Genomic DNA, 26574 nt, shown 5'->3' with positions numbered 1-26574 from the left:
AAACTCCTGTAAAAGCACCTAGTAGGAGGATCTATTGCAATACCATATCTAAGAAGAATATTTTTAAGAAGGAATCAGAGATGTTCTGGTCCAGAATTTTCCAGGTAATAGTCACCTATGGAATGTGACTAGACATTAATCTAAGTAAGACTTCTATGGTCAAATAACAGATACTACCAGGAAAGACAAAATTAAACAACTCTCTTGTCTGACCTTAGAGAGGCTTTAATATACTATATTAGCATACACCTGTAATCCCAGGCTAAGGCAGGGATTCAAGGCTGCCCTCAGCAACATAGCAAAGGCTTATCTCAAAAAATACAAAGGGCTAGGGATATGGCTCAGTGATAAAGCACCCCCACCCCCATGTTCAACCCCCAGTACCCCCCCCCAAAAATATATATATATATACTATTTTAGATCATTTCCCAATTTTACTTAATTTAACTCCTTTCCTCCTCCCTCAAACATAACAAAACATCTCATAGACTGTTATTCCACAGAGCACATCCTGGCAACATGATTAATTAAAATAAATTAACCACAGCCAGTGAGGAAAGAGCTAAAATCTGTACCCAAGTCTTCTGCCTAGAGTCTAGGGATCTCACTAAACTTCCTAAGAAATCTCTAACCCTTCATAGTTGAATCAAAAACCATGCTTTGTAATGAAAATAGTTATAAGTTTATTAACACTTCCTAGATCAGATTATGGTCAAATACATACAAAGTGACTGAGTTACCTTCCCTACAAAATTCCTTTAGGTTAGTTTGGTATTGCTATATAGCAAAGGATCCAAACTAAAACTTCAGAGATCATTAGAGTATGAACCAGAAATATGAAAACCACCTGAAATTATGCTAATGTTAAGTGATGTGGAATGATGATGATTGTAACCTTATGAGATAAAATGTTACTCACTGTCAGGAAAACCACAGGACTATGAATCTTCTACTCTACTATAGTCATCCTCTGGGATGAAGCTGCACAGGAAATCTAACCTTAAGTGTGGACAAAGGAAATGCCAAATAACTAAAAGAGTTGCCAGGAGTTGGTACATAGTCCAAATTCCGTATACGTATCCTGGAAGCTTTAATGCTTATCTGTGATCTTCCATTCTAGCTGCACAAGTGGAATAGCTCTTATTAGCCAGAGTAACAGAGTAATCCATAACTGAATTATCCACAGACTGCAGTTCCCTTGTTAGATACTAAATAAACATAGCTTAAATATGCCAGGCAATGTGCTAGGCACCTGTATAACTACTATTCCATTTAGCCATTAAGCTTGAAGAAATATGATGGAACATTAACAGAAGACACAGAAGTGAAAACAATTAAGGTGATCAGTAAAATTGACTCAAGAATCTCCAAACAGGCTTACCTGAGCAAAACACTCCATAGACCCAATCAAGAAAATCAAATCTTTCACCAGGTCTGATACCCGCATCCGAAACTCGCCAAAGTCATCAGTTTCCTCAGGAACCCCCTCCTGAAATTTCAAATCAGGCAGCATTTATTTTAAACTCACTGAGGCTTTCAATGATGTCTATAAAATCAATAGAGAAGAAAAAGTCATTAAGCAGTCAAGTGCCAGTGAACCAAAGTTGCCTAAATCACAAGGGTATTTTACTACAGAGAGTCTCCCAAATTGTTAGGGAAGGTAAGACAACATAATTTATCCCCTACCCTTACTTGAAGAAATTCTTCCATTTATGTGTGTATGTGTGTTTTGTATTCCCAAGACACACTTTGTTTTGCTTTAAAAAGAATGTGAGTAGGGGTGGGGGTGATCAGAAGTGACTAGGAAGAAGTGATAAATTTAAAGAGTTATAAGCCTACTCCTGGAACGTCAGCGCTTAAGCACTGAACAAGTCACTACAGCTTCAGTGTTCAAAATCTCCCAAAATCAACCATTATCATAATAACTTCCCAAAGAAAATAGAATTTTAGACTTTAAATGCTTCCTATCCAAACAAACTTCTATAAGTAAATAAAGGGTTACCAATTAATTTATAATTTTGAGATGGTTAAGGGCATGGTATAAGAATCTTGGGCCATGAAAACCTGAAAAAATTCCTTAGTTCTATAAGAATTGTTGGTCTCATTCAACCTCCTTGCATTAATATAAAGAAATTAAGGTTGAGGAATGATGAAGAAATGATGGCTGTCTCAGATGAAATAATGGATAACATTATAAAACACTGTATAGTTACAATTAGAAGAAAATATCTGCAAGGGAAATGGTGCCACTGAACTAGCAAAGGGAAGAGGATCAAACAGAAAGACCATTTAAACCACAGAAGCCCTGCTTTTTATTTACATATCAGTCTCCCAAGTAAAATGTAAAGATAAGATTCCTTGGTTTAAAAAAAAAAATCTGAACATCATAAAACAAGGTCATCAGTAAAGTTCTATGGAGATACTATTCAGATTGGGGATGTAGGTCAGTGACAAGAGCATTCGCCTAGCATGTACAAGGCCCTAGGTTCAATCCCTAGCAAACCACCCCCGCCCCCCCCCCCCCAGAAAAAGAAAGAAAAAATACCATGTCTAATTTAATGGTAATCAATTAAATTTACTCCAGGTCCTAGATTAAAATGATCAACCAAACAAATGAAATAAATGAGGCAAAATTTGGGAGAGACTAAGAAAAAAGGCTCAAGAGTTTTCCAACGAACTATTTGGTAATATTTCTAGTATGTTTTCTTATATGCTAATATATTATTTCTATATTTTCTCTTAAATTATAAAGTCAGTATAAATAATATAAATAAAAGTATGTATCTGGGGAGAAGTCATGAAATGTCCAATACCTTCACAAATATTTCCCTTTTCTGTTAATCTAAGCACACATTTTACACTATTAAAAAACAGTATAAAGCTCCTCATTCTGATTTTTTTTTTTCTTAGCATACCATACTGTTTTTCGGTAATCATTATTTTACAATGTTCCATCAATTTGCTATGATTTATGTCACTCTTCTTATACTGTTATTCATGATTTATCATTTTCTACCTTTACAGATAATATTTTGTACATAAAAGTGTTTCTTCTGAAGGATTTTTTAAAGATAAATCCTTGGAAAAGAATTACTGTCTCAGCAAGAGCAATATTTGTGAACATAAGCCTAATTTGTCTTTATTAATATTGCTACTGACTTTGTCACTGTAACCTAAAGTGACAAAAATCAGAAGATTCTATCAGCTCTATTCTCTATCTTTCAGTTTCTTTCCAAATTAGCACTGAAAAGAGGAGAAAATTAAGATATGAAGAAGTAGAGAAGGAAACTTACATGGTCCGGTTCTAGCTGGCAGTGTCGAGCCAAGGCATGAAGCAGCCTCTGAATGTAAGCTTTGAAGATGCCATGAATAACTTCATCGTTAGTTTTGTACAAATGCTCCCCTAGTCGGTACCAAAAGTTAAAGGAAATTTCTACTACCTGTCAGATTACAAGAGAAAAGATTACTTATTTGAATGGCAAAGAAATAGATTCAGTCAGTTTTATTATTTCTAAGGCCACATAAGAAAGATTTACCTGAGGACCAGTTAATGAGTCCCCCTTTTCTCTAGACCTCAAATATGTCCACCTACATTTAGAATGATTAGATTACATTTTCCTATTTACTCCTGGGATAACTGCTTCTAAAGTTATATTGGATTCTGAATTTAGAGAAATAGATACTGAGATGAAGTGCTTTTAAAAGTATTTTTCCCAAACTATTATATCACTTCAATATATTTTTGAGATTAGAACATTTCTTACCGCCAAACCATGTTAATTCCTTGAACATAACTGAGTCAGCCTCCTGTCATTATATGTGAGGTGCTATACTTCTCCCCAAAATGATAATTTGGGTTTCATTCAAATCTAGTTGTCCTCATGAAATTATACAAAACAAATAAACTTCTCTTATGTAATAAAAGAAAAAGGATGGAGATTCACAAACGTGCTTTGCCTACAAGTAATCACAATTAAGAGGCAGCCCTACCATTCTTTTCCCATCAAGAATCCAAGATAGAGACACTCAAAACAATATCCAACTTGGAAGCACTTTTTTCACATTTCTTATACTATAAAGAGGAGGTAAATGAAGAAAAATGTTTTAACCTCCAAATTTAAGAGAGCAGGGTATTGCCAGGTGCAGTGGTACACATCTATAATCCTAGCCACTCAGGAGACTAGGGCAGGACAACTCAGCAAGACCCAGTTTCAAAATAAAATAAAAAGGGTTGGGGCTATAGCTCAGTGGCATCATGTTCCTGGATTTGATTCTAGTTATCACCCCATCCTCACCAAAGGGCAAGGCAAATGTCTTAAAGATAGCCTTTTCAATCCCTTTCTCATTCACATCCCTCATGTGGAGAAAAATCTAACATGTGAAGATTTGTGGAGATTCAGTTAGGATTCAGTATATGTTATAGTTTGATCTTGAAGGTCTCCCAAAGATTTATGTGATGAAAGTTTGGTCTCCATCCATTCCATAACATTACTGGGAGGTGGTGGAACCTTTAGGAGGAAGGGTCCAATGAAAGAAGTTGGGTAACTGAGGACATGCCCCTAGAGGTAGAGACCCTAGCCCTCCTCTTCCTCTTTTGCACACAGCTGGGATTTGTTGGCCATGCACTTACAGCCATGATTTACTACTGCCGGGCCACAGGCCCCAAAGCAATAGGGCCAACAAAACATGGACTAAAACATCTGAAACTGTGAGCTAAAATAAACCTTTCCTCTTTTAAAAAGTTGATTATTCAAGTATTTTGTTACAGTAATGGAAAGCTGATGAACAATGTAGTTTTAAACTGCAAAGCTCTAGAGAATCAACACAGCTGAAAAGGGGACTCAGTGAAAAAGCAATAAGCTTTTCTAATAGGTTTTTTGAGGGACCTACAACAGACAATCCAGCAAACCAGGTTAAAAAAAATGGAAAAGGATATAAAGTAGAAACTCAATTTTTGAAAAATTTCAATACAGAGGGAACTCCCATATCACATTAATTAAAAATAAGAATATAATTTCTCAAGAAAACAAGGTGAGGGATGAGGCCTTGGAATATAAACAACATGCAATACACAACTTGGAGATGATGGTCTTAGCATATTAAAGACATTACCTCATACTGAGGATGCCCTGCACAAATAAGAAGCAATTCCAGAGTTCGCAGGTCCCCAAGACCTTGGCCTGGAGTACAAACAATTTTTTCAAGAAAAGTTTCACATAGTTCAGTGAAAATACGGCAGTAATTCAGAACTCTGTAGAAGAAAAAAGAATGAGAGTAGCAAGTCAGAAATCTGGTTATTGTTTACACACACACACACACACACTCTCTCTCTCTCTCTCTCTCTCTCTCTCATAGTCCTCAGCTTAAGACACATATAGTGATTCTTTGCTATGCTGTATCACAATCTCTATTGTAGATACCTTTACTTAGACTGTCTACTTCTCCACAGATAAGCAAGGAATAAGTCAAATTCTCAATTACTAAAACATTTTTAAAAGTTACACTTGATATTTTAAAGTCTTTTCCCTAATTTTTATAGCCTTTCCTTTTGTGCAAAAACTTTGCATAATTGGTAATTATACAACTTCTTCTGCATCCAACTTGCCACTTCTAAGTTTGCATGAGAATCAAAGTATCTTTAGGATGCACTACTTTAATATTTACACAGAGCCACTAAGAATCATAAACAATAGATGAATAATAAAAAGTAACATAATGTGCTAGGGATGTAGCTTAAATATAGAGTACTTCTCCTGTGTGAGGCTCTAGGTTCAATCCCTAGCACCACAAAAGTAAAAAATAAAAGATCAGACTTTTAAAAAATTCAGAGCTCCAATCTTAAATAATTACTCACTTGTCTAAATCTTCACGTGCCACAGCCATATGATAGGCAGTCTCCAATGTCAGGACTCCCTGAAAAAGTTGCATTGCTAATGGCAAGTTAGTTTCCACATTCTCAATGGCATAAAGAGCTGAGCACACACAGTCTGAAGCAGCTTCATGTAGGTTAGATGAGGTCTTATCCTGTTGCTGGAAGATAGCAGGAACAGCAAAGTAAGAAGTATGATCATTTTAATACAAGTAATAGGAAAACAATTATAGCTTCTTCTGAACATGTTATGTACTTTAAATATCTAATAGCCTAGTAGTCACTGCCTTGTATAAGACAACATCATGTTGTCTATTATTATTATCATCATGTTGTCTATTATTAGCCCTATTATTATCTCTGGAAATCTTTTCCATACTCTTTCTGATATTCAAGTACTAAGTAAAATGAAAGGGCTCAACAACTTCCAAACATATCACTGTGAAATCAGAATACCAAAGTTAAATAACAGTTCTTCAAACTTATTGGGATGAAAGGAGGAGGTAACTTATGATCAAAAATCATAGAGTCCTCTAACTTCTCATTAACAATGATGCATGTTAGAAAACGAGAGCAAGGCTTCTAAAATTCTGAAGGAAAATATATTGAATCTAGAATTCTATACTTAGCCAAAGTATGAAAACAAAATAAAAATATTTCTTGGGCATGCAGAAATTCTGATTTCACTTTCTGTGCATCTTTTCTGAGGAATTCATTGAGTAGGTTCAAAAACTACTTTATTCAACCTAGAAAGCATAGAAAAGGGAAATCCAAGGATGACCATTTGGGAGCTGATCTAAAGAACAACTGATACAAATTAGTATAGTTCAGAAGGTACAAGAAGGGACGATGCAAGGCTCCTACTTAAAGAGAGTACAGATGAGAGGCTGGAAAAATGTAATGAAGGCATATTAGTTTTTCTTGAATAACAAAAACCAGGAAACTTAGAATCACCAGGAGGGAAAAATGCTACATAAGCAGTGTTAGGAGAGCAACAAGATGCAAACTATTCATTACCCTATTCTTAAAACCGAATGGTGGGGGCTGGGGATGTGGCTCAAGCGGTAGTGCGCTCGCCTGGTATGCGTGCGGCCCGGGTTCAATCCTCAGCACCACATACAAACAAAGATGTTGTGTTCGCCAAAAACTAAAAAATAAATATTAAAAAAAAAAAAAATTCTCTCTCTCAAAAAAAAAAAATGGTGGTTCAAAGATATTATATAACCATGTTTTAAAAGTTAGATACATACTCAAATTTATTCTTTTGAGATATATACTCAAATTTATTCTTTTTATCTTTAAATAACTTAAAAAAAAAGAACTACAGAGGGAAGTTACACAAGAAAGCTGTGTAACTTATAAATATAAAGCAAACTAAAATGTGGCATGATTTTCAACCATTCAATGAATGTAAAAAATGAGAATATATTTGACCCTCAACTATGGAAATACTCTCAATTTAAGTGGCAGTGGAGTCCTGACATGAGATCAGTAGAGTAGATAATATAATCCTTACATACTACTGAACTTCTTTCTTACCCAGATCCCAATTCCCAGAAGTCACCACTATTAAGTCTGAAGTGTATATACTCGAGACTTTCCTCCATTCATAGGTAATCAAACTTATGTGGGTTTTTTGCTTAGTTTTTGTTTTTTCTTTTATTTTATTTTGAGACAAGGCTTCATTCAGTTGCTCAAGTTTGCCTTGAAATTGTGACCCTCCTGCCTTAGTTTCCTGAGTAGCCAGGATTAAGATGTGGGCCACCATGCCTGGTTTATATTTAGAAACTTGTTTTTTTAAAAAATTTGTTCTTTTTCGTTATACATGACAGTAGACTGTATTTTGACATATCATATATGCATGGAGTATAACTTCCTATTTTTTGTGGTTGTACATAGTGTAGATTTACACTGGTCGTGTTTTCATATGTGAACATAGGAAAGTTATGTCTAATTCAGTCTACTGTCTTTTCCATTCCCATGCCCCTTTCTTCCACCCTAGGAACTTTTAAAAATAAACTATCTCAAGATAATACTCTGATCTACAATCATCTCTGGATGCAAAACTAAGGATGATTTTTTAGGTCCTCTCGTTTTTTTTTTTGTTTTGTTTTGTTTTTTTTCAAAATATTTGATATACAAGTAATTATGTCATGGTAATGTCAAAGACACTGTGACCATTATTAAAAATATGCTATTTTACTTTATTCTACCCTAAATTCTGAGTTAAAAATGATACCATCAATTTGGTACTTGATAGCAAGGAAAGGACACTGCCACTTTCCTAAAATATACATTCCAGTCACTGTGCAGAAATTTAAAAACACATTATGTCCTAGATTATTAAAAGTAAATGTGGTAGGGGCTGGGGATGTGGCTCAAGGGTAGCACGCTCGCCTGGCATGCGTGAGGCACTGGGTTCGATCCTCAGCATCACATAAAAATATTGTGTCCACCTAAAACTAAAAAATAAATATTTTTTTTAAAAAAGTAAATGTGTTAGGAATACTATGATAAGCAAAGCTCTTACTTACCAAAACCTCAAAAAGAAGGGCTAGTAACTTATTGTTAGCCATGAAGTTACTGTCCAAAACTCCCAAGTTAAACCAACTTCCCAAACAGCGAAAGACCTTCATAAGCATTTTCTCATCTGTTCCTGCTTTTTCTACACAAGTCATCTGAATAGAAGGGGAAAAAAAAGTTAAAAGAAATAATGTTGATCATCTTAAAAGGACAATGATAAGGACAATAAAAATGCTAACAGTTGAAAGTACGTAGTGTGTACCACAGTTCTTAACACCACTAAGCCATTTATTCCCCGTTAAAATTCTAAAGGAAGGTACTATTGCCTCCTGTTTCTCAATGGGAAATTGAGATACAAAGAGATCACAGACATATTTCAAAAACAGAGCTCTTTCAAAAATAACTTAGTAAGTTTCTAAGTTCCCACTTCTCCATTAATGTAGTTTTATAAATAATTGTTTTTAAAGTAACATTTAGCTATCTACATACCCAACTTTCATAGAACAAATGAACGAGGCATACCACTGTATATTCCTACATGAAAAGCCAATGCTTCAGCACCTGAATATTCTAATAAATATGTCATTCCACAGAAAGTGACATTACTATATGTAAAACAGATGCAACAGAAGTCAGACCAAAACTTACCACTGTTTTTTTCTTAGCAACCCATTCTTGGGGTATATATTTTTACCAAAGTAAAGTGTAATGCAACTTTTTCTAGATGAAGAATGTTTCAAGAAAGCTTTGGCCAGCAGTAAGTTGAAACAACAAAACTGCAGTGGGGTTCCGAATGCACAAGGCAAAGGCACTGTGTCCTTTCCTTGCTATGGGACAGTAGAATCCCATAACACGCTATCAAACCAGACCTCAATTCTGGTGCATGTACTTCCAAATAGCCCTGTATGCATTATCGAGCAATAATGATTACATGCTTCTTAATTAGTTTGAATTAAAAGGAGAGAGAGAGAGAGAGAGAGAGAGAGAGAGAGAGAGAGATGATTCAAGTAAGTTTATGGCAACCACAATCTAAAGAATAAAATTCTGGTATTCATATTTACACTGTAGATATAAACTATACAGGAAAATCCTCCAGATTCAGAGCTTTATCTATCTCACAAGGTACACCAGAGATGACTGTTTTTATCACTGTCCTCCAAAGAAGTGCTAGGTTGCATGCAAAGATGAAGAGAAGTGATGGGTTTAGATATGACTATACACCACGTTCCTTTCCACATAATACTACCTAAGATATTTAGATCTAAAGAACTAAAAAAAAAAAATTTAAACCAAACTTTTCTACTAAGAAGACAGAAAGAAAGGACGTACAAGTATATGAATATACTTGCTTCCTTCTGTTTTTCTGCCTCTTCCTGGCCGTTACATTTTAGGAGAAGAGGAACATTATAATGAAAAGGGTGACCATCATAACTAATGTTTACTGAGGGGTAAGACTATTTGCTTTGTAAAGAAAGAAATTCGCTAATTAAATTTACTGAGACGTCACTGTGTGCCATGTAGTTTTAAGAGCTTTACAAGTATTATTAACTCAATCCCCACAAAGTGAAATAGATACTATATCCTAAATATATAGATTAAAAAACTGAAGCAGAGGAGGTAAGTAACTTGCTCAATATGATACAGCATAGGGGCTGGGGATGTGGCTCAAGCGGTAGCGCGCTCGCCTGGCATGCGTGCGGCCCGGGTTCGATCCTCAGCACCACATACAATGATGTTGTGTCCGCTGAGAACTAAAAAAAATAAATATTAAAATTCTCAAAAAAAAAAAAAAAAATGATACAGCATAGATAGGACTCAAAGTTAAGAAGTCTAGTTTCAAAGTCTATGATTTTAACTTCAACACTCTTGCTACCTCCCAAATTTCTCTATTTGCTTGTATGTACAGAATATCCTACTACTAATCCAGGACTTCCTACATTTCAAAGACATTTAAATGTAAGAGTACATCAATGACCTTGCACAGAATATTATTATATACTAGTATATAATGATAGTAAATAGTATATTACCAAAGAGTGCCAGGAAATATTAAAAGAGCACAGGGAAACAGAATCATCCATCATCCTTTAAAATATTATTCTGCTAGCTTTAAGCACAGTTTGCTTATTTTTAAAAATTAAATTAATGCAGACTTTGGAACACTAAAATGCCTTAAGGTTTTTAGAAAGGATTAAAATACTAACATATTTCAGTAAACTAATAAATACACCTGAAAAGAATTCCTATACTAGGCACTTACTTTAATATGATTCAAGGCTGAAAGTAGAAATAATATGAGTAACTAAATTTCCTTAACATGAATTGGAGGCACTGAGAGATTCCTCTTTTAGCACTTATATATAGCAATACACACAGTCTCTTCCTTTTGAATCTTTAAAGCCCTTGATATAAACTCATTACACAACTGCTACATGCTTCCTGAATGACTTTGGGTTTTAATAAGGCACCCCTATTTAGAAAAGGAAGGCTTGCTGTACATGAATTCTGAGTCTTACATGTAAGACTGTTTGCTTTATAAAGAAAGAAATTCTGCTAATTAAATTAAATACACATACCAACTAAGAGGTTTTCACTTTCTTGAGTACTATGTTACTAAACACTGTCTTTTAAAATGAGGCCTGGGGCTGGGGATATAGCTCAGTTGGTAGAGTCCTTGCCTCACATGCACAAAGCCCTGGGTTCAATCCCCAGCACTACCAAAAAAAAAAGAAAGAAAGAAAGAAAGAAAGAAAATGAGGCCTCAAAACCTGCAAGACAAGTGCCACACAGAGTCCAGAACAATTCATCAATAAAAATATAGCAGGGGTAAATAAGAATTGACATCTTGGATTAACAAAATAGAGAATGGAGAAAGAAAAATATTAAAGGCTAGGCTTAGTTCAGCAGTAAGAGCAAGAAGAGTAATATGAAAACCTTAAATACTGCCAGGTATGGTGGGATATGCCTGTAATCCTAACTACTGACTAAGCTCTGGCAGAAGGATCACGCAGAAGGATCACTTGACCCAGGAGTTCTGGGCCAGCTTGAGCAACTAGGCGAGACCCCATTTTTGGAAAAATAAAAAAAAAAGGAAGGAAAAGAGAAAAAAAGTTAACACCCTGCTTAGAAATGGGTCACATAAATCATAAAAATACAGTACTAACAAGAAACAGGATGAAATATAACCATTAAAGGAGAATATGGGAGTAACTGAATGAGAAAAGTTTTATTGAATTGCCACTTTGGGCAATTCATGCTCTGGGTTTTCATAATATGAAAAGCTACATGAAAGAATATGATAACCAAGAGCAATATGTTTTTCAGACCACATCACAATTAACCAAGGTTGAATATGACGAAGTACCAAGTGAAGCATGTGCCCTTGGGAGTCCAATTGACTGGACAGTTCACCACTGTGGCAGTAATGTTGATATAAAGGACTGTGATGTGGCTAGATTCTTTTAAGATCATTTGAATGCTTACAAAAAAAAAAAAAATGACAAGGTCAGGTTCATTAAATCACAGCTCAACTCACAGTCTGAAAAGCTTCCATGATAGCTCTAAAAAGCAGTTTTCTTGTAGCTACAGGGCTGATATCACTGAAACTCATCTACAAAACTTAGTTGTGTGGCTTACTGTATACAAACAACAGCTGAATTCTGTCTCACCAAATCCCTCGTGTCCAGGATAGGAAAATGATTGGTAAAGAACAAGATTCTGAAACTTGAAATGGAGACATATGGTTGGACTCAAAAGAAACTGATAATTTCAAACTCCTAAGTCACTGAGTCTCTCCTTCCGGCAGAAAAAGCCTACTCTAGTATCTGTAGAGACTAACCCTCCTCAGTCTGATAGCATCACCTGAGCCAGTGTCTTGACAATAGATGCCCATTCTCCTTAAGATCTGACACTAACATTCCTATTGCCACTAGACCCATAACTAGGGTTAAACCTCAGCAAGTTCCAGGGGACAGATACCTACAAAAGAAAAATTTACATTCCAAGAGAATTATAAAACAGCTAATATGCATCTTTGAAGAGGACATGGTGAGACAATCCAGGAAGAAAACAGTGTTTTGCTTCTGGTCCAAATGTGTAACCTTCTGCACAGTACAGTTTCTCCAGCATGAGACCTCTAGCTTCTCTGGGACCTAGTTTTTGCAGTACATTGGTCAAAATCTTTCTCCAGGGTTCTCCTCTATCCTCACCAATGTATTTTGGGTTTTTTTGTCTTGTTTTATTGGTACTGGGACTTGAAACAGGGCTACTTTAAACTGAGTTACATCCCCAGCTCTTCTTATTTTCTTGAGACAGGATCTTGCTAAGGTTGTCCAGAATAGCCTTGAACTTGTAATCCTCCTGTCTCCTTCTGAGTAGCTGGTATTACAGGCATGTGCCACATACTGGCTTCACCAATGGTTTTATAGCACAGCTCTTCTGGATCCAGAGTAATGAACAACTTTTCCAGCACTAGACAGATTCCTGTAGCTCTCAAGTTTTTCCAGTGTTCTCAGGGCACAATGGCTAGGGGATTCCCATGATATTCCCACACTCAAGACAGTTTTGTAGCAGAGTGCTTCCAACAAGATAGCAAAACTATCTGATGAGAAACCTGAAAACAGGGGTGGGATTTTGCTCAGTGGTAGAGAGCTTGCCTAGCATATGAGAGGTCCTGGGTTTGATCCCCAACACCATACCAAAAAAAAAAGAAAAAGGAAAACAAAAAGAAAAATACCTGAAAAACTTTCTCAGATTTCTAGAAAATACTAAAGAACAGATTTCCAGCAGCATATATCACCAGTGACTTTTAAACCACATGCCATCTCCAAGAAGGTCTGGACCTTAACCTTGGGAAGTAGAGGGTGATTCTACTTATCCGGAAGCTCTATCTCAGCCCTAGGGCTATATTATATTTCTATATCCTTTAGAATTCACTTTACTTCTTAAGTATTATGGTTCAAATCAACAACAGTCCATAAGTCCGCAATACTTCCAAAAGAAAGCCAACTTGGGCATGGTGGCACACACCTATAATCCCAGCAACTTGGGAGACAAAGGCAGGAGAATTATAATTTCAAGGCCAGACTCAGCAACTTAGAGAAACTCTGTCTCAAAAATAAAAACAATTAACTCCCTGTTAGGATGCCTAGGAGAACATCCCACTTTCCTTTAGCAGGGATGTCACTGGGTTTTGGAACGGGATCACACGGAGAAGGGGACCTGCTAGAGGGTGATGGTAGCTAACTAGGGATTAGTCCTCTTGGATAGGGTAGCTGGGGCAGGATAAGTCCTTGGGGTGGGACAAGAACCAAGCACCATTCTGCTGGCAGAAAGAATTCCTTGCTTCCACATGGCCACATCAGGAGTCATGGCTGGGGAATGAAGATCAAGCCTGAAAGGCGGGTCACAGGAGGAGCCAAGGCCAAACAGTATGGCAGAGAACCAAAACCAGAAAGCATGGCTGCAAGAAAGGACAAGCTTAGTTCAGAGGATAGTCCCTGCCCAGCATGCACAAAGCAAGGCTGGGAGTTACAAAGAACCCTGGAGGCCTGGAAGGAGTGGGAACAAGGCCCTGGGGCTAGCTTGTTATAGACCCAGGCGCCACTTGTGAGGTCAAGGAAAATTGAGTCTATGGACAAAGTTTAAGCCCCAAAGGCATAAACAAGAAAAATAAATATGTAAAATTTTTTAATTAAATAAAAATATAAAAGAGCTGGGGATGTAGCTCAGTGGTAGAGAACTTTGGCATTCAATCCCAGTATTCTACCCCATCCCAACAAAAGTCCAGAAAAAAAAAAAAAGTGACAGCTAAGGCAGTTTTAAAACAAATTCTTACTTTGTAAGTGGGAAACTTTAAAATTAAGATTTATTCTATCTCTCTGGTAGGAATTCACAAGAAAGCCAACTTCCTCAGCAAGACACTGAGGAATTCAGTGAGACCCTGACTCTAAGTAAAATACAAAACAAGGGTGGGGATGTGACTCTATGGTTCAGTCACCTTGAGTTCAGTCCCCCTGAGATCAATCCCCGGGGGAGGGGGAGGGAAGAAGGAATTCAACTATCTCTCTGTTCCACTGTTCTGTCTCTCTGTAAAAGTGGCTATTAACTAAAACAAATATAAGAACAGTGTAGACCTAGCGTAAAACCCCACAGCCTCCCATCCAGGATGTGCAAGATACTCACACTCCAAAGTGACAGTACCCAGGCCAGCCTGGCCTCTCCTCAGTGGGCTGTGCCGACCAGCTAGCCTCTTGGCTGGGTCTAAAACAGGAGACACTGACAGCTATCTTAACCTAACTGGTTGACTGGTTTGAAGCACTTCTGTGGATGGAACCAAAGGACTTAGGCATGCCAAGCATCTTCTCTACAACTAGGTTACATTCCCATCCCTAATTCAACTTTTTTTTTTCTTTTGATGGGGGAGGGAGGTGCTGTATATCAGGGCTTGAACTCAGGGGCACTTGGCCACTGAGCTACATCCCCAGCCCTATTTTATATTTTATTTATTTAAAGACAGAGTTTCACAGAGCTACTTAGCGCCTCGTTTTTGTTGAGGCTGGCTTTGAACTCGCGATCCTCCTGCCTCAGCCTTCCTGAGCCGCTGGGATTACAGGTATGTGCCAAGCTCAATGTTTTTTTTTTTTTTTAGAAAGAGTGGGGGGGGGGGGAGAGAGAGAGAGAGAGAGAGAGAGAGAGAGAATTTTTTAATATTTATTTTTTAGTTCTCGGCTGACACAACATCTTTGTTTGTATGTGGTGCTGAGGATCGAACCCGGGCCACACGCATGCCAGGCGAGCGCGCTACCGCTTGAGCCACATCCCCAGCCCGAAGCTCAATGTTTTGAAAGGACTATTTCTGCTCCAAATGAAAGGGGGGGGGGGGGACCCTTTTCCCATTTAGAAGTTTAGACTTCATCATATATTGAAGAGTTTTTTTAAAGTTGTTTGAAAGTCTTGTTCTCAGTTAACACCTCAATGAACTGAATGGATCCAGAGTCCTTTGGAGCCATATGCAACCTGGGACTCGCCCTGTTTGCACAGACACAGGCACAGTGGGCAGTGAAGGAGTTCTCAGCACTCATGAGGGTCAGCAGGAATATAACAGCGGCATGGGTTAGGCTTCAGGTCTGGCCCCTACCCTGCCTGAAAGGGGTGCGTAAGAGTGACTGTCAACAGCACCGCTGAGTCCAATGCAAAGGGTTTGAGAGATTTTCACATTCTCAGTCCAAAAAAAGGAAAGAAAAAAAAAAAAAGAAAAATCAAGGAGCAAGGTGTAGTATTAGAGACTTAACCCGAGAGTCCCCCAACCTGAGCTCTATCGCCAGTCATTTCTACTGTTTGAAGCAGGGTCTCACCAAATTGCAGAGGATGGCCTCAAAGTCAATCTCTTAAATCACTGGGATTACAGGCATGCACCATTTGTCCTGGGGCCTCTCAATTTTAACCTACTTCAGGCATATAAGGAATTCAGTCCCAAAGCAAAGGAACAATAACTAGACAACCTTACTGATAAGTAAACTGTAAGGCCATCTAATTCAAATGCTCATCTGTATTGTTTATGTATTAAAATTGCATGAACTAGCCAGGTACAGTGGTATATTCTTGTAATCCCAGAAACTCAGAAGACTGAGGCAGGAAGACTCCAAGTTCAAGGCCAGCCTCAGCAACTTAATGATGCTCTAAGCAACTTAACAAGACCCCGTCTGAAAAATATTTTTTTAAAAAAGGTGGGGAGGAGTTGGGGGGTTTTAACATCACACCTGGGCTTAATCCAATATAAAAAAAATTAATTAAATAAACTGTGGCATTCATTGATGATATATTACATTAAAAGCCATTTTAGAATTAGGATTATAGTGCAGTGGCAGAGCACATGCCTAGCATGTGAGGTTCTGAGTTACAATCCCAACATCACAAAAGAAAAACAAAAAAAGCCATTTTAATAAGTAACAGTTATACTATCCCCTTACCAATGTATGCTTACACATTATCTTATATATCATTTCAGAAATAAATCTACTTACGCCTTTTTGATATCCTCGGGTGAGGCATGTCTCTGCACGCCTAGAACTTCATAGTAATCCACCATGTTTTAACAGATTGTTAGAACAACTCCTGCAATTAAAAATGTGTGGTCACTGACAAGACTGCCAAAATTGGGTGGCTCATGAGGGTAAGACCTGTGAGGGGGACAGGAAGATCACCTCTGTACCTACTGACCCACAGGGAGAACTTCTGTTCATCAGACACTAGCTTGTCAGTCTGGGCCTAGTCTGGGAACTGGTTCAAGACCTGGGCCCAAAGACCCTTCTAGATAAAGAAAAAAAGCTGTGAAATCATCTAATTATAGACTGAATGAAAAAAACAGGTGACTGAGCCCTGAGCAGAGGCTGGTGGCCACTTGACCAGCAGCTAAAAGGCTTTCTGTATCTGTTTCCCTGGACACAGGCGCGCTTGGGAAGCTTCAGCTACCTCCCCCCTTACTGCATTCCCAGGCCAGGCATTGGGCAAGGCTGAAGGGCTCACAGGAACACACTGTCCCTGCCCTAAGAAACACCCCTTCATGGCTCTGCTGCTCTCAGGGGAACAGCAGGAAACAGCAAAAGACCTCCCACACATTCCCCAGACAGAAAAAGGGAAAGGCCCTGGACTACACTTACTAGTGTAACTTTACCATCTGCCTTCAAATGCCCTAGTGCCCATCTATCGAACCAGCACAACACTGCCCTGCCTCAACACTAGCTAGATGGTTATCACTGCCAACTAACACACAGTGGCATATACCTGTAATCCCAGCAGCTCAGGAAGCTGAGGCAGGAGGATTGAAAGCTCAAAGCCAGCCTCAGCCTCATAGGGAGATCCTAAGCAACTCAGAAAATCCTGGTCTCAAATATAAAATATAAAGGGCTGGGGATGTTGCTCAGTGGTTAAGCACCCCTGGATTTTAACCCCCAGTACCCCACCCCCAATCAAAATGGAATTTAAAAATAGCTCTGTGGGTGTAGCTCAATGGTAAAGCACCCGAGGGTTTGCTGGGAAGCAAAAAAAAAAAAAAGCAAAGTAGGGGACATCTTAAAGCAAAAACAAAAATGCAAGCGGGAACTAGGAGGTGCAGTGCACACATAATCCCAGCAACTCAGGAAGCTGAGGCAGAAAGGTCACAAGTTTGAGAACAACCTGGGCAACTTATCTAGACTGTATCAGAAATAAGAAAACAATTTAAAGTAGTGGAGATATAGATCAGTGATAAAGAACCCCTGGGTTCAATACCCAGTACCAAAAAAATAACTCAGAAAAGAACAAGACTATAAAATTTGGCATTTACAGTACCAAATATTTTTCTTAAACAGATTATCAGAATTTTTTCAGTAACAATTAGGTCAAAATACCCTATGTGATTACTGTTTTCTTATAACTATTCCAACTTAACCCTTAAATCTCATTTGCCAGATATAGACAAGGCAAAGTATCAATTGGGCGATGTACCTATGGGCAAAATGGTTGTTCATGGTATAGTTTTTTCAACTCCACTTGAAATGTTCACATTACATAAAGTACTGGGGAAATTTTTTTAATACAGTAAATTGCAATATAAGGTTACTGGTGGTTACAGTGACAGCACATGAGTATTTTAAAGACCTTAAGGGGACTAGACCAGTCAGAACAACAAAATTCTCCTAAGACCCAAGAGCAGAGCAGCCTTCTATCTTCCAGGAATCCAAATCTCAACTTCGGCCACAACATAGCAGAACCCACCAAAAAGCAGCAGAGAATCAGAACCCCTTCAGTTCTAGGGGGAAAAGCTAAACATCAAAACAGCAATGCAAAGCTGTTGCTGCAAAGGCTCTGAGGCAGATTTTAACAGCATTGCCAACAGCAGCACCCACCAGAACAAGGTTGGAAATCCCAGGTCTGCCTTCCAGCTCCAATCAGACCCTGAGACACTGAGCATGGAGGAAAGAACAGGTTCACACTGGGAGGCCACATCTGCCTCTGCAAAGACTCAGCTACCACACATCTGCCCTGCAAGACAGGCACAGGGATAACTGGGGCATGGACGTGCACCATTAGCTGACAGGGCCTGGCTTGCGGGCTACACTCCATGCTAGCCATTTTTCTTACTAAATGAAGAAGACTCTGTGAAAAACAATTTCAATGGTAATGAATGAGACAAAACCAACTGGAGAGTCAAAACCCTGCCCTGCCAGGCACAGTGGCACACACCTGTAATCCGGGAAACTCTGGAGACTGAGACAGGAGGACCAGCTCAAGACCTGCCTGGGCAACTCAGTCAGAACCTGTCACAAACTAAAATTTAAGAAGGGGTTAGGAATATGGTTTGGTTCCAGGATGCCCCTGGTGCAATGCCAGTACCAGGAAAAAACAAAACAAAATCTATGCTCTTTGCAGTCCCATTGCAACCTGCTTATACTCCTCTGCTTTTTTGCCTTAGCTGGCCACTTCTGTCCCACCCAAACACACGAAAGGAACTCTGATTCCACCAATAAGAGAAGCCTCCATGGTACCAACCCAGAGATTTCAGGTTCTCCTTGCCTGTCTTCCCAAATGCCCTTCCTGTAATCTCTGATGGGTCTTCCATGGCCCATGCAAAGGTTCCCTCCACTCACCCTATGACAAAACCGCTATACAAAAACCAAGCTGAAAATATAAGCGTAACCTTAGGTCTCTCTTTGGCCTTTCAGACACAAATAGATGATGACCAAGCAACGTGGCCACTTGAGCACCTAGCAGGCATCCCAAGCAGAACCAAAGTTTAACCCCCGATTCTCCCTACTCCAGCACCTGGCCTCTCCCTCGTAACTCCCACACTGCTTGGTCCTGGAGACTTCCACCCTCTCCAACATCACTAAGCCCACACAAACCATCACAGTCCTATCCATCCTAGCCTGACCTAGCTCCCAAATGTTCCAATTCCATCCCCTCCTCTAGCTCTACCAGCACCCTGCTTCTTATCCTTAACCACTCCAAGAGCCTCACGCTGCAGAGGTAAACTGCCAACTACAGAATCCGTCACTAGGATCCCCTGGGCATGCAGTGGACAACATCAGCCACAAGGGACACTGTCTCCTCAGCTGGGGATTAGAGGAACATTCACTGTAACAACAAATGCCAGGTTTGAGGCAGGAGAGGTACAAGATGAGCCCAGGACTTATAGCCAAGCAAAAGTAAACAACTATCAAAAATCATAGGCTGGTCAAGAAAAGACAGCTCTGTCAGCTTAGAGGTATCCAACAAGGGCCAGGCAAATGCAACCTTGGTTTCTGGATTGGCTCTTGGAACGGAAAAGGAACTACAGCATGGGAAGCAGAGGGAACAATACTGCCCCAAGTGAATTTCTTCATTTTGAGAAACACACCATGGTTACGTAAGATATTCTATTAATAAAAGTTGGGTGAAAAACACACAAGAAACTTACTTTCCTTGATTCTCTTATGAATTTAAACTTATTTCACAAACTGAGGTGTAGCTCAGTAGTAGAGTGCTTGCCTAGCATAAGCCAGGCCCTGGATTCAATCCCCAGGTCCCCAATAAATAAACACATACACATGAATAAATGCATGCCTAAACAAATAATAGAAGCCAGGTATGCTGGTGCCTGTCTATAATCCCAGCAACCTGGGAACCTGATATGCTGAAGCAGGAGGATCTCAAGTTCAAGGCTAGCCTAAGCAACCTAGTGAGATATTGTCTTTAAAATACAAGGTTTGGAAATGTAGCTGGGTGCTGGAATGCCCCTGGGTTCAATCCCCAGTAAGGCAGTGGGAGGGGTGGGGGAGGGCAAAGATGATCTTCCAATAACAACAGGAGGGGAGTATCCAGGGGTGTGGGGGTGAACATGCAGGACATGAACCACCGAGTTAGAAAACCCATCTACAAGGATGTCATGTCCTCACTAGGGATGGAAACTAGGAATACTCTACCACTGAGCTACATCAGGTCTTCCATGTCCACCCATTCTGCTAAAGGAACACTGAGGCTCACTTCCAATAGCCCACAATAAAACACTTCATGATTCAAGTAAATCCTTTTGCAATACCAACCTACTTGGAGCAAATATTTTTTTAAACGACAGCAGCTACTTAGCAGAAGTAAAAATCATGATTTCAGGGTTTGTCAACTTATTTGATCCCAAGTACTGCTATCTGACCTTTAATATTCCAAGACCCAGAACAAAAAACAGTGAGCTAATCTTCCAAGACAGGATCGAAGGACAAGCAGCTGGCTGCTGTCTGGAACCTGCTAGTCAGAATCCAGAGTTAAGGGGTTGTCTATGATCACCTCCTACAACCACCCTCGCCATCTCCAAGGCAGGTCCTGACTTGAAACCAAGGGTTGTCTTCTCCCTGATCCTGCTCCACAGGTCTCCAGGGAATGTTCACCCTCTGGTACATGTTCAGTTTTAGAAAGCAGATCTTGGTTTCTCTTCCACACAGCTGCCTATGTAGGGGCTTTATCATGGTGCTTCCCTCTCTTGACTAGTATTTTTTTTTTTTTTGCATTACAATTCTTTTCTTAAATTTTGTTTAGTTGTAGATGGATACAATAACTTTATTTTTATTTGTTTTTATGTGGTGCTGAGGATCGAACCCAGGGCCTCACACATGCTAGGCAAGCAATCTACCGCTGAGCCACAACCCCAGCCCTACAATTCTTATTACACATATATACCACAATTTTTCATATCTGTTTGTATATAAAGTATGTTGACACCCAATTTGAGTCTTCATACATGTATTCTGGATAATGATGTCCATCACATTCCACCATCCTTGCTTATCCCCTGCCCCCTCCCTTTCCCTCCCACCCCTCTGCCCTATCTAGAATTCATCTATTCCTCCCATGCTCCCCCTCCCTACCCCACTATGAGTCAGCCTCCTTATATCAGAGAAAACACTGGGCATTTTTGGGGGGGATTGGCTAACTTCACTTAGCATTATCTTCTCCAACACCATCCATTTTCCTGCAAATGCCATGATTTTATTCTCCTTTATTGCTGAGTAAAATTGCATTGTGTATATATACCACATTTTTTTAAATTTTTTTTTAATATTTATTTTTTAGTTCTCGCAGACACAACATCTTTGTTGGTATGTGGTGCTGAGGATCGAACCCGGGCCGCACGCATGCCAGGCGAGGGCGCTACCCCTTGAGCCACATCCCCAGCCTGCCACATTTTTTTTTATCTACTCATCCACTCTAGGGCATCTAGGTTGGCTCCACAGTTTAGCTATTATGAATTGTGCTGCTATAAACATTGATGTGGCTGTGTCCCTGTAATATGCTATTTTAAGTCTTGGGTTAGGTAGAGGGATAGCTGGGTCAAATGGTGGTTCCATTCCCAGATTCCCAAGGAATCCCTATATTGCTTTCCATATTGGCAGCACCAATTTGCAGTCCCACCAGCAATGTATGAGTGTGCCTTTTTTCCCTCACATCCTCAACAACACTTATTGTTGCTTATCTTCATAATAGCTACTATTCTGACTGGAGTGCTGCAATAGTGACTCTCTACTACTTCTATTCCCTTCTAAGAAACCCAACCTACCTGGTCCCTCCCCTCTGAGCATGTCCCAATGTTGCAGGCTCTTAGCAGGAATCCAACATGAATGCTCAGAGACAGTCTAGGTAGACTGCCATCTACAGAAGAGAGTAAGACTCCTATCTCTTTCTAAACCAGTGCAGTGGGAAGGCAATTGTGACTCTCCTGGTAACAATAAAACTCTAAAACTCTGATAAACACCCAGGTCTTTTTTTTAATATTTATTTTTTAATTGTAGTTGGACACAATACCTTTATTTTATTTACTTGTTTTTATGTGGTGCTGAGGAGCGAACCCAGGCCTTGCATGTGCTAGGCGAGTGCTCTACCACTGAGCCACCCAAGCCCCCATTTTTTTTTTTAAAGAGAGAGAGAATTTTTTTAATATTTATTTTTTTTTAGTATTCGGCGGACACAACATCTTTGTATGTGGTGCTGAGGATTGAACTTGGGCCGCATGCATGTCAGGCGAGCGTGCTACCGCTTGATCCACATCTTCAGCCCCCACCCAAGCCCCTTTTTATTTTTTTTTATTATTTTTTTTTTTAGTTGTTATGGACCTTTATTTATTTGTATGTGGTGCTGAGAATCGAATCCAGTACCTCACACGTGCCAGGCGCGCACTCTAACACTGAGCCACAACCCAAGCCGCCCCCAGGTCTTTTTGAACCTGGGATTACTTGAACCTGGGATTACTATCCTGCCTTTGCATTATCTTTTGGAGCAGATGAAGAGAGTTCACAGCTTGGTTCATTGTCCAACCAACCAAATCTGCTATGATAACAATGCTTTAATTCTGATTGACCTTGCCCATACAAACTTACTATTTATGGGCTGGGGATATAGCCCAGTGGTACAGTGTGTGAGGCCTTGGGTTTGAACTCCAGAACCACAAAAAGGAAAAAAACAGGGGCTGGGGTTGTGGCTCAGTGGAGGAGCGTTTGCCTAGCGCACATGAGGCACTGGGTTCAATCCTCAGCACCACATAATAAAAATAAAGGTATTGTGTCCACCTACAAATAAAAAAAAAATTAAAAAAAAAAAAAGAAAAGAAAAACCCAAACTTGCTGTTTGTAACATCTATGCTAGCTCTGAGAACAACAGAAGCCATTAATTCCGGAGAAAGATAATGCTGGGCATGCAGTGGTACATGCCTATAATCCCAGAAACAAGAAGGATAAGGTTGGAGGGCAGGCTGGGCGTGGTAGCACATAACTGTAATCCCAGCGACTTGGGAGGCTGAGGCAGGAGGACTGCCAGTTCAAAATCCAGCCTCAACAATGGCAAGGAGCTCAGCAACTCAGTGAGACCCTGTAGGGTTGGGGATGTAGCTCAGTGGTTGAAAGCCCCCCCACCAGTTCAATCCCTGGTAATCACCCCCACACACACACACAAAAAAAAAAAAACGTAGGAGGGCAGTTTCAAGGCCAGCCTCAAGCAAACTATAAAATGCTCTAAGCAAAAAAAAAAAAATTAAAGGTTGTAATTTTGGTAAAGCACTCTGGGTTCAATCCCCAGAGTGCACACACAAAAAAAAGTTCAGTGAAGACAGGCAAGTAAACACAAATCACAACTAACAAACTCCATATAGAATGTTAGGGAAGGAGCATGGAGTCACTGGGGCAGACAAAGCTGATATTTACTGAGGAAGGGAAAATCAGGAATAATAACCCCGTACAGAGAAGATAGAAAAAATTCCGACACAAATCACAACATATGCAGCACTCAAAATCTAAAAAAAGAAGGTGCACCAGGCTCAGTGGCACATGCCTGTAATCCCAACCACTCAAGACAACTAAGGCAGGAGGATTACAATTTTAAGACCAGCCTCAGAAACTTAGTTATGTCCTAAGCAAGTTAGTAAGAGCCTGTTTCAAACAAAAAATGAGAGCTGGGAATGTGGCTCAGTAATAATAAAGTGCCCAAAGTCAATCTCCAATATCAAAATAAAAACAGAGGGTAGAGACAATAGGGACAGATTTTTTTCTGTCATCAAGTAAACTTCTAGGCCTACACGACCAATTCACACTGCAGAAGCCCTTAAATGGCTTAAGAATTAGAAAGAAAATTAAGAAATACATGATTTATGGGTTTATCCCTTCTCAAAATGAAAAAAAAAAAATCCATGGGAAAAGGGACACTGGTACACAGTTTTAACTGCTTTATTAAAAAAGGAACTTCAAGACTGGTGATGTAGCTCAGTGGTAGAATACTTGCCTAGCATGTTCAAGGCCCTCGGTGCAATTCCCAGTACCCAAAAAAAATTTTTTTTTCCAATACAAAGATTCACTGATGGGCTGGGGATGTGGCTCAAGCGGTAACACGCTCGCCTGGCATGCGCGCAGCGCTGGGTTCGATCCTCAGCACCACATACAAATAAAATAAAGATGTTGTGTTCACCGAAAACTGAAGAATAAATGTTAAATATCTCTCTATCTCTTAAAAAGAATTAAAAAAAAAAAAAAAAGATTCACTGAACTTCCCCCTGCCCCACACCTAACTCTACCCCACAAACTCAGAGAAACAGAGGTTTACCCAGGGTCTCTTGCAGAGCCAGGAAGAGGCAACTTACCCAAGTTATCTCATTCAATGCCAGACAGTAGAAGGTAGAGAAACAGGCATCCCGCTTCAGTCCCGTGGGTCAGGGGGTCTGTCCTGTGCATTGTATTATTTAGCAGATCCCTGGCCTCTACCCATTGGATGGGTGAAACACCTTCCCAGTTGGGACCATCAAAAAAAGTCTCCAGGCCCAGCAACTTGAGAGGCTGAGGCAAGAAGTCAACTTCAGCAACTTAGCAAGGCCCTCTCTCAAAATAAAAAATTAAAAGGGGTGGAGAGGGAGTTCAGTGGTAAACCCCCGCACCCCCCCCCCAAAAAAACCCCACTAAAGTCTCCAGACATTGCCAGAAGTCCCTTCAGACACAATGATAACCCAAAATAAAAACGACTGCTGCAGGTTCTTTTTTTTTGAGCTAAATGGAGCAGAACAAGCTACACAGCAAAAACACAGTACCTAATCCAGATGAAATATGTTCTCGTGGGGCAGGAACTGCTCCTTTCCAGAACACTCCTACCTAGCTTCCAACCCACCCTACCACCTCTTTCCCAGTATACCTGGGCAGGACATTCCTATCAATCAATTCAATCTCTAAAGTCTGCATATAAGGACCCAATGGTCCATCAGCTTTTTGCCATCTTAAACCACACAACAGATACCCTGACATCACGAAAAGTCAGTTTTACAGATAATACCTGAGCCCTTACTACGGGGAGTACTAGTCTCATCTACTCTCCTCCCTCCTTTCATCCTCGCAGGACAGCCCTACAAAGGTCAGCACAATCACTGCCCAACAGAACAACTGCACAAAGGTGGGCCTGATCAGACCCAGGGTTCTAGAGCTGCCCTCTTCACCACTGCTGTCTCAGGGAAGCAAGATCTCTAGGTAGGCTGCGGAATGCTTTCAAATTAAGGATTGGGGATATAGATAGCTCAGCTGGTAGAGTGCTTGCCTTAAATGCACAAAGCCCTGGGTTTGATCCGCAGCACACCAAAATAATCATCATCATAATAATAATCAAATAAACCAAAGATACTGAGCTGAGGCTTTAGTTCGGTGGGTGAGCACTTTTCTAACATATCCAAGGCCCTGGATCCTATCCCCAGGGAAAAGGAAAAAAGTGAGGGCGGTCATGCAAGCCTGTTATCCCAGACTAGCCTTGGAAACTGAGCATGACCCTTGGCAACTTACCCATACCCTGTCTCAAAATTTCTTAAAAATAAACATAAAGGGCTTGGGATGAAGTTCAGTGTTAAACGGACCCATGGGTTCAACCCCAAGTGAAAGACAGACCTGCTACCCAACTTCCTCAGAGGTGGCTGGCACCAATTTATATTCTGATTATTATTATCAGCCTCAGGTTTTCGCAGTCCTCAGAAATACTTCCTTGCTTGATTTTTCCATCATAGTAAGTAAAGCCTAACTGCTCATTGTTTTTGTTTTGGTACTGGGAATTGAGAACCACGGGGTACTCTACCACACATCTCCAGCACCACCCTTTTGTTTTGATACTGGGAATTGAACCCAGGGGTGCTTAATCACTGAGCCACATCCCCAGCCTTTTTTTTTTTTTAAGTTGTACATGGACACAATACCTTTAATTTTGTTTTTATTTTTAGGTGGTGCCAGGGATCGAACCCAGTGCTTCACGCATGCTAGGCAAGGACCTTACCCCTGACACACAACCCAGCCCCTGCAGCCTTTTTTTTTTATATATATATATTTTATTAGAGACAGGGTCTCACCGAGTTGCTTGGCACCTCCCTTTTGCTGAGGCTGGCTTTGAACTCAAGATCCTCCTGCCTTAGTCTCCCAAGCCATTGGGATTACACGCGTATGCCCCGAGCCCCAGCCACCCCCGACTTTATTTTTAAATGTTTTTTAGTTGTTAATCTTTTATTTTCTTATTTGTTCATTCATTCATTCACTCATTTATTTGTATGGAGTGTTGAGGATGGAACCCAGGGCCTCATATATGCCAGGCAAGTGCTCCACCATTGAGCCACAATCCCAGCCCAACCCCCACTTTTTGAGTCAGGGTCTTCTGACTTGCTGAGGGGTTCA

The 26574-nt window shown here is 39.9% G+C and overlaps 1 protein-coding gene across 1 annotated transcript in view; it reads right to left on the bottom strand.

The window, feature by feature from the left end:
• Positions 1 to 26574, bottom strand: part of LOC139701342 (transportin-3-like) — a 58324-nt gene that overhangs the window by 23444 nt on the left and 8306 nt on the right. Inside the window, 6 exon segments of the mRNA XM_071612031.1 lie at positions 1382 to 1489; positions 3294 to 3440; positions 5113 to 5251; positions 5855 to 6030; positions 8404 to 8547; positions 16417 to 16507. Of these exon segments, the coding sequence (XP_071468132.1) occupies positions 1382 to 1489; positions 3294 to 3440; positions 5113 to 5251; positions 5855 to 6030; positions 8404 to 8547 (714 nt within the window). The 5' untranslated portion in view covers positions 16417 to 16507.

Source organism: Marmota flaviventris, chromosome 1 (genome assembly GCF_047511675.1).
Source record: "Marmota flaviventris isolate mMarFla1 chromosome 1, mMarFla1.hap1, whole genome shotgun sequence".
In the NCBI taxonomy this organism is placed as follows: domain Eukaryota; kingdom Metazoa; phylum Chordata; class Mammalia; order Rodentia; family Sciuridae; genus Marmota; species Marmota flaviventris.
Note: the sequence above shows the minus strand (reverse complement) of the source record. Positions and strands in the feature narration are given on the sequence as shown.